Source organism: Crocodylus porosus, unplaced genomic scaffold (genome assembly GCF_001723895.1).
Source record: "Crocodylus porosus isolate Cpor-Errol unplaced genomic scaffold, CroPor_comp1, whole genome shotgun sequence".
Classification (NCBI taxonomy): domain Eukaryota; kingdom Metazoa; phylum Chordata; order Crocodylia; family Crocodylidae; genus Crocodylus; species Crocodylus porosus.
The window spans coordinates 16825557-16834805 of NW_017728911.1; the positions used below are offsets into that span (position 1 = coordinate 16825557).

Consider the following 9249-nt stretch of genomic DNA (forward strand, 5'->3'; position numbering starts at 1 on the left):
TACGCGCCCTCTCCCGGGGCCTGCTCCAGTATCCAATGTACGCGCCCTCTCCCGGGGCCTGCTCCAGTATGCTCGCGCCTCTCGCGCTCTCCGCCTGCACTGGGGCCTTGCTCGCGCCTCTCACGCTCTCCGCCCGCACCGGGGCCTTGCTCGCGCTCTCTGCCCGCACCGGGGCCTTCTATGCCTGACTCGGGCTTCCCTGAATTGGGGCTCAGGTGGCCTCAGCCTTACCTGGCCCCCAGACCCCGCCCTTGGGTACTTTGCCCGACTCGGGCCTTTCACAATTGGGGCTCAGGCGGCCTCGGCCTAACCTGGCCCCCAGACCCGTTCTAGGGTCCTATGCCCACTGGGCTTCTCCCGATTGGGGCTCAGGCGGCCTTAGCCTTACCTGGCCCCCAGACCCACCTTTTTGGGCCTATGCCTCACTGGGGCTTCTGCCTACGCACAACACTGAGCTCTTCCCGAAGCTGCCCGCACTGGGCCGGGGTTGGGACACCCCAAAATGCAGCGCCTCCTGTGGCACTAGGAACACCCCCACCTTACTGGGGAGCTCCTAATGAGGCCTCCTCCACCCCTACAGCCTCGCCCAGTCCTCCGGTTTGTAATTACAACTATCAACCCAAACAGAAACTCAAAGCCCCTCGGCTACAACATAAATCTTAAGCCAACCTGGCTAACCTTCTCTGATCCCTGTCAGGGTCCTCTCCACCCTGTATCCGCGCGAACGCACAACACCGCCCTGCTCACTGTAGCAGAGCTCTTGCTCCTTAGGCTGCCAGAGGGGAACTGAACTCTGGCCTCAGCATCCTCTGTTTATAACGGCCAGGCCCTGCCCCCTTCCGGCCAGCTGACGCAATCAGTTGCGTTAGCAACTCGCACCTGTGCTGCCCTATTGAGTGGCAACTAAGCCCATGTTACCATTATCAGTAGCAGGCACCTTAGTGCCCTGCTACAGTGCTGTACTGCCTTAATTTTTTACTGGGCCTTTTTGTATTATTTAGGGTCCTGACATTATAAACGTTTACATGCATTCTTGATTTGCCCATGATAGTGAATAAATGCCATCTGCATAAGACCTGACCATTTGGATAGTGTGTGAATAGAACGGGGGTCATTGAAGAGACTTAGATCAACCAGGAGTTGTACTACAGGACTGCTGCATGCTCCCTATATAATTGCTGTTCCAGCCAAAGGGTTGGAATAATGACCTTCCATGCTAATTAAACCAGTTACTAGTGCTGCAGTCCCTGCCCTTGCCTGTCCAGCCTTATTAATGTGTTAGCGTGGTACCCAGTCTACCCCCCAAGGGCCAAAAAGGAATGAGTCTGTCATATTTTAAGATAGTAATACATTCGAGTTGTGGGAAAAGATTGGAACAGTCACTGTTATAAGCAGGTATATTAAGTTAGATTTAGACACACGTGCACAAACTTTCCATGTACATCTAAAAGACATATTCTTGTTTTTATATAAATGCTTTCATGAAGTGTGAATGCATGCTATATAAGTATAGTTTAATCATCTTTAATGCTAATAATAGTATGTGCTGCATAAGGTTAGCTAGAGCATCTTAAATTCTACTTGTGCTGTTCAGCTTGGTGGAATCTAGCCAACAGTTAGTTTATCCCTGAATAAAATGGGGAGTAGTCTATAGAAACTGTGTTTCTGAAACCAATGTGCTCAACATTGTTCATTCTGTTAATGAATACTTTAGAGTACCAGAGGCTGGCCGTACCATCGTAAAAATGTTTTTGTCTGTGCTCTGTCGGTGTCAGGTTCCTGTTGCTAGTACTATCCAAAGTAAATGACTTTTCACAACTTTTCAAATTCATGAGTCTAGCTATGATCCATTTATAGCATATATTTCTCATATGTGAATGTGTATAAATATAATGTGTATATTTAAAAAAATAGATTTTACGATGAAGTAATTGTAATGATATTCGTAATAAGGTAACAGCATAATTAGATTGCGTTCAATTTGCACTTCTAGCAGGGATTTAACCTCTTTGTTATATATGAGCCTTATATAACATTCTCCTTCGTGTTAACACTGCTTCTTGAGTAAAGAACAATAATATACACAAGTATATTAATTCAAAATTAATTTTAAAATGGGATCTGTAAGAACTATTAGTGATTAAGCTTCTTTTTTCCCCCTGATTATCATAGCAGAATAATGTAGATTTCAAAATATCCATAGTTAAAACTTGCTGAAATTGTGTATATAGTATATTTTTGAAGAATATTTGAAGAATATTCTTAAGGTTAATGGTCACGCTTCAGAACTGAAAGTTTATTTTATAGAAGTTGAAAAATAATTTTGTCATCTCATTTTTCTTAATGGGACTGAAGTTGCAACCTCTCTTTAGCAGATTTATTTCATAGTCAGTTGTGCTTCACAATGGTCCTATTTAATTTTGATAATCAGAGGTTGTCTGCCCTGTTGCTAGACAACAAAGAGAGTGAGGGGAGATGTTGCCTATTTTGAAAAAGTGACTTCAGAAATTTTTCTGAAGAAATGAAGTGTAACGTTTTAAGGTACTTAAATGCATAGTTTACTGAAGTCCATGAGAACGTGATTTAATAAGGAGTACGGATATAATGAACAGATACCACATTTTGTTCTTCTTGCATTGAATTTGATGGCAACCCTTGCATTTCACTTCAAGGTTTCCAGTAAAATCTTGTTCAGATGCCAAGATTTTTGACTATGCAAGATTAATTGAAAAGACTGGTCTTTTCAACTTGTTTGTCTAACTGCTCTGTCTCTTACATGAGTTATTATGAAAAACATGCTTATTGTACTCATTTTTTAATGATTTCAGTGCAGAAAAATAAACCAGTGTTAGCTGTAGCTTTATCTTGTATTGGTATTGATACTGATGATTAAATATTTTAAGAATGTTCTAAATCCCTGACCCCAAAAGTGGTTTAGGTGTCTGTTTATTGAACGCAGCCTTGGCATTTGATTTACTTTTTCCTTACTGTTAATTAGTTATACGTTGTGGTTATGCTAACACAGAGGTGCTACAACAAAGTGATCTTTTGTTCCCTTACATGAGCATGCTACATTTGATATAATAAATTAGAATATAATAGCTAAAATGATCACATAGGATTCTGTATAGCACTAGCAAAGTCATTTTTAACATTATGAAGATGTTATTAACAGGCATTATTTACAAAGTGTTCACTGAGAATATTAAAGATTATTGGAAAGATGTTTAATGCTGGTTTTCTCTTGGGCTAGTCAAGAAAAAAGCAGCAGTTACAATAAATTATATCGTTTCTAACGTTAGTGATATCTGTCATGAAATTTAAATCAATACATCTGTTTCTTATGCTAAGTATAATGTACATGGTAGAAACAGCCGTTAAACCCCACTGAGGTCATGAATCATTTAATTCTTGATTAATAACATTATTACTCAGGTCAGGTGTGATAGATATAGCACCATACTTCAGCAAATTAAAATTGACTTTAATGCAGCATCAACAAAGAATGTACAACCAGAAGCAATTTTATAAACAAAAAAAGCCTCTGAAAGGTTAGATTTTATATTGAAACTGATGACTTAACAAGGTTTTACAGGTGATGTACTTCTTGCTATCTCTGCAGTAACATTTTCTTATATAAACACAGAAAATCAATCACAGTGATGTTGTGATAAGCTGTTTAATTAATGTGGTTTTAGAAGTCAATAAATTTAAATAATTTATAGCTAATCTAATGTATGGATTGTGCTTGTGAAGGTATTTTGGGTGAAGAATATCCTCCAAGTGATAGTTAGAGGTCAGTTTCAACATTGTACAGTATTCCAAAGAAGATGTATGCACATACGCACATCCACACATGATTTTTCTGGGTATTGGATACAGTAGATTCTACAATTTAAGATGGAAATATTCAATTTCTGTTTAAAGACTACTTGGTAGTACTGGTATTGTGTGTATGGAGAAATCGTTTTAAAAAACGTGCGGATTTAATTTTTAAATTGTTGCAAGTTTTTAAAAATCTTAAGTACTTTAATATGCTAATATCTTGACTTCCTCATTATATAAAAGGTTGCTAACACTGAGCATATCTATGTATTATCTATCATCAAATAGAATCAATGAGCATAGCCAGAATGATTTCTTGGAAGTAATAGTTTTAGAATTTTTTTCAATCAGTGAGAGAGGCACAGATTACATGAAACAAACATGTAATTTTACAGTGTGTATACAATACATGTTTTTAAATGTTGAGATGTCTTTTTGAAAATATGAAATAGACTTTAAGCAAAATTAAAATGCACTTCAACAATAAAAGTTAATTTGAAGTTGCCAGGATGTTTTCTTATTTTAAGTATATTTGTCCATTTTTCACCTTTCTTTAATATTAATGTTAGTATTTGAAAACATTGAATCTTAATTCATTATCCACTAGGTTAAAGACTGAAATCTCCATTAGAGAGAGAGAAGCTAAATCTGAGGTAATATTTTTTATAGTGTAAAGATATCTGAATAAAAATATTTTTGAACATCTAGAATTGTTTGAGGGACTGTGATATTTCTATTTAAATATATGTATATACTGCTATATAATTATGTCCAGAACACATCTTTGATATGAAGAACCCAGTCTTGTCCTTTTTCTGCTACAAAATGACATGACATTGGAGAGACAATTAGGTTATGTAAATTCGTTACATCAGAAACTTCCAGGTTATGTTCAGGTACTCAGTGTACTTATGTATCTGATTAATGAAGCTATTATTAGTTGTGTTGCATATGTTACTTAAATCTTAAGGGGAATTGGTCATTTTATTTTTTTTTCCCTTTTTTTCACTTTTTTATGGGTTTTTTTTTTTTTTAGGGAACTGAGGAAAATCAGTCATTTGTTTCCCAGTTTAAACAGCCTTTCCCAGGCATGCACATGATTGTTCTGTGCATACAGAGGAGCTGAAGGTTATCATAGTGCACACATCTACTTCACCCACTTTTATTCCAGACTCTCAACACTTTACAGATTTTTTTCTTGCAGCTTGATTTGCAGAGCTCTGAGCAAGTTTGGTGTTTGAACTTATCTTTCTGTCTGTCCTTTTCATCAGAAAAGACAGTTTGCTGTTACCAAAATATTGCCAGGGAGTGGAAAAGGAGGAACTCTGGCCAAGCACAGGCCTTCTGTAGGAATGGCTGCACAGCATTTTGAGCAAGACTGGCATATAGCCAAAGAAATAATACCAACCTACAAGTATGCCCAGGCTTATAAATTTGTGATGAAACCAGCTTGGTGCAGCCCTGATTGTACCTGGAGTGGGCACAAATGAGTGAGGCTTATTTTACAGTGTTGTGCACTTCTTGCTCAAAATACAATGTAGGTACTCCTTTTATAAGCAGCACTAGTTCCCTGCTCAGGCTAAGGGGAAATGATAGTTTTGGGGACAGATGTATGATTCTTTGGGAAAGCTGGGAATCCATCTTCTAATGCAGTGGTGCTCAGCCTTCTGGCTCTGCAAGCCAGATGGGTGGTATGGCGTTAATCTGTGGGCCAGATCCAATTTGGGATCAGCGTGTGGGGTTGGTCTGGGGTTGCAATCCCGTGTGTCAGCCCAACCCTATACACCTAGATCTGAGTGCAGAGCAACTCTGTGTGCCTACCCAACTGCACACTGGCATGATGTAGCACACAGGGCCACATTATCCAGCCCACAGGACTCCCCACGGGTCCAGAAATTTGGCAGCACTGGAGCAGCAGTCAATTCTGCCACCACTGCTCTGCCACCAGATTTCCAGACCCACCTGAAGTCCTGTGTGCCAGGTGTTGAGCACAGCTGTTCTAGTGGGGTAAAGGTAAAAGGAGCTCCTTGAAGTAAGCCTTGCAAAACTTCCTTTGCTTTAGCTGTCTTTTCTTATAGTTGTCCACTGTTTTTCTACTAAAGACTGAATTTTGTTTAATGTATAGAAATGTGTTTTCAGTGGTATGATGGAGCCCCACATGTTCTAGAACCTAGGTTTTTGCTTTGTAATTTGTCCATGGGCTCCTGGAGCTTGATTTCATTTAACATGAACATTAACTTCTTTGTCTTTGTGGTTGCAGAAGATGCACTTAATTCAAAATATGAATGAAATTTAGACCAATTCACTGCTAGTTTTCTGATTTTGAAGGAGCCCTGAAACAGTAGTTCTCAGGTGTGATGTACCATTTCAGCATCATCTATGATTCTTTTTAACTTTCTGTTGTGCCCTGGACTGATTGCTATTTTGTAAATTACAGTGCATGGTCTGTGCTGTTTATTGGATTGATAAGTAGCAGGGGGTCTGAGACCAGAAGTGGAGCTGAAACTAGGAGCCAGGAGCTTGGGAAGAACCAAGACGGGCTAGTTAGACTTCCCTGAGAACAGCACAGCAGTCAAAATCTAGGGAGATGACTCTTAGAAATCAGCTATCAGTTCACCCCTTTCTTGATAGTTGGAGAACATTTAAGCCCTGCTTTTTCAGTGATTTAGATGAAACTTAGTAGGATCTATTTTATAGCAGATGCTTTAATTAAACTTGCTATTTCCAGACAGCAAACTGTAATTTGTCCATTCTTTTAACATCTTAAAATTGGTTATTTTATATGAGAGAGAATAACTCATTTGTTATACTGTCTGCTGATGAAAAATTGTGTAACAGCGTAAATTACAATGGATGGCAGTTGGTTCTCTTGTAGAAATGTTGTACTAAGCACTCACAACCAGAGCTTTACAAATTTATGTGCAAGTCCTGCGTATCAGATAACTTTTCCAACATACACTATTCAGTGGTCTGTGTAATACTTTATATTGCATTAACTTTAATTTTGCTTTTATTGCTATTCTACTAATCACTGCCTGACTGTCAGCAGTCCTCCTGATTCTTTTTTCACCAAACATGTGAGTACACCAACTGTGAGTACTCAGTTCTGCAGACCTTACTCAAGTAAGATGTCATTGGGATTATTCATATGAATGAGGGCTCCAGGAATGTGTCAATTAAAAAAAAAAGGGAAAAAAAATAATTTGTTCCTTAATGTGAAAGACTGGTTGCAAACAGCTATACAAAGATCTCCACTGGATTTCGATAACTTGCAGATTTGAAGAAATCACAGTGTAAAATTCTGTCTACTGCATTTTAGTGTAATCGGTTATGGATGTAAAATTTAAAAATATCATTAATTATTACAGAAAAAATCAAGATCTAGTTTATCTGAAGGAAAAACAGAAACATCAACTTTTGAAAGGTAAATATAAGGAACAGCTGCATCTCTTGAAATTCAAGTACATAAAATAACACTTGTGCTGTGTTATTTTTCAGGTAATTAGGAGAAAATATTTTAACTAGTTTTTGCATAAAGTAGAGTTTTATAAGAAAAAGTAATTTTCAAATAGCAGCTGTAGTACATTTATTCAGCAAGACGTGGAACTTAGGGTGTTGGCTTTCAAAATAATTGTACCACATAAACTGTACAAAATATTGGAATGGAGGATTATTTATTGTAATGATGCATCTGAATAGTTAACAGTATTTTCAGAAAAATGGAACGCACTTCCTACAGTTAAACAGTATAAGTTTGGGGCATTACTTATGGCTTTTTTACAAAGCTGTATTTTCACCATTGTGAAAAGATACTTCTTTCCTCTTTGGGAAAGTAAATATGTGAACTTGTTGGGTAATTGTAACATACCACACTACAAAAAATATTGCTGCAGTTTAGAATTCTGGTGGTGTCTGAATGTCAGTTTGTGAAACAGTAATTCAGGACATGGATTATGCCATCAACTTTTTAACTACAGACCCACAGTTGGAGTTTATTTGTATGAAATATGTATTACATCAAAAATCACATTCTTAGGTGTCAAATATTTGCTGTTACCTGGGTTTGCATAAACAGTTATGCAACATTAGTCCTGAAGTCAGGCCTTTAAATCCTATTTCCCAGAAAGATCTAGCCTAATTATAGCAACACAATTCGTGATTTCTTATTTTTAAAGAGTCAGCTATTTGTTGTAAGCTTTAACATAGTAGCTGAATAATTTCTTGTCCAAGCAAAGCATTCTCCCTTGCCTTTCTCTCTTCCTCTGGCCACATATCAGTGTGACCCAACAACTCTGAAATTTTAATTTAACTTAAAATGCTTACATAAAAATTGAACTAGGTGGCTCAGGAACTATAGGGTCTATGATTTCCTCATCACTTGCTCAAATCCAGCCCAAGTTAATAAAGTTATTCTAATCTTGGTACAATGATCACTTGTATATCATATATTTGCTTCTCCCTGTCTTCTAATCTGCATTTGTTGTACTAATTTTTGCTTGTAAGTGACACTGTTCTTCAAGTTCCATAATTAAGTGGCCTATAAGTAGCAAGTTGCTTGATTTGGTCTACTTCCTTGTTCATTTTGAGTCCTCAAATTTTCTTGATCCTTCAATTCTAGTTTTAGGCCGTGATGTAGCATAATAATTAGACTAGTTTTGTTGGTTGACAGTATGCCCCTGATGATGGGACATTTGACCATTGCCATTGTGATCTCTTTTAGTTTCGTCTGCCTTAATACCATTATACCAGGGACAGGCAATTATTTTGGGCAAAGGGCCACTTACTGAGTTTTGGCAAGCCATCGAGGGCTGCACGACAGGCAGCCCAGGGCAGATAAATATTCATTTTCTAAATTTTTTAGGGGCCCCGTGGGCTGGATAGAGTGGCCTGGTGGGCTGCATCTGACCCCTGGGCTGCATTTTGCCCACCCCTGTATTACACAGAATCACCTTGGGCTCTGTGGTCTTGAGTCATTTTTCCATGCTTTACAATATGATTCCTTGAACAGATTTCAAGAAAGAACTTGTGAGTATAAAACGCTTGCCTCTTTGTTTGTGTCTTTTCTGAATCCAATCAGATTGAGATTTTGAGTTTCTGGGAAGCTGCACTATAGTTTCTCCCAAAGAAAGTATCTTCAAAAGAAAGTGGGTCATTTGTAGGGCTGTGTGAAGCTTCAGGTGCTGATTTGATGTGGAGGAGATTCGGCCCAATTCGGTGGCCGAATCTCTAAATCCAAATTGAATCAGAGTACTAATAAAAAGGTCCGAATTGATTCGAAGCTCTCTGAATCTATTCAGAAAGGATTTGGAGAGCTTCGATTCAGGTAGTCCTCTGCCCGCAACAGCAGGAAGCTTTAGTTAGACTCCATGCTGGTAAGTTGTGGGGGGAGGGGACTGGAGAGGGGGGAGGGGACCATGAGGGGAC

The 9249-nt window shown here is 38.4% G+C and overlaps 1 protein-coding gene across 9 annotated transcripts in view; it reads left to right on the forward strand.

Moving 5' to 3' along the window:
* The window catches only part of ZNF280D (zinc finger protein 280D), an 84053-nt gene that overhangs the window by 69435 nt on the left and 5369 nt on the right, over positions 1-9249 (forward strand). For 4 of the 9 annotated variants that reach the window (XM_019533509.1, XM_019533510.1, XM_019533514.1 and 1 more), the window contains 2 exons: positions 4433-4478; positions 7194-7249. The exons of 2 other annotated variants lie outside the window; for them this stretch is intronic. In XM_019533509.1, the coding sequence (XP_019389054.1) occupies positions 4433-4478; positions 7194-7249 (102 nt within the window). Of the gene's footprint in view, positions 1-4432; positions 4479-4861; positions 7022-7193; positions 7250-9249 lie in introns of those variants that run through there. 3 more of the 9 variants (XM_019533517.1, XM_019533518.1, XM_019533515.1) reach the window with 2 other exon arrangements.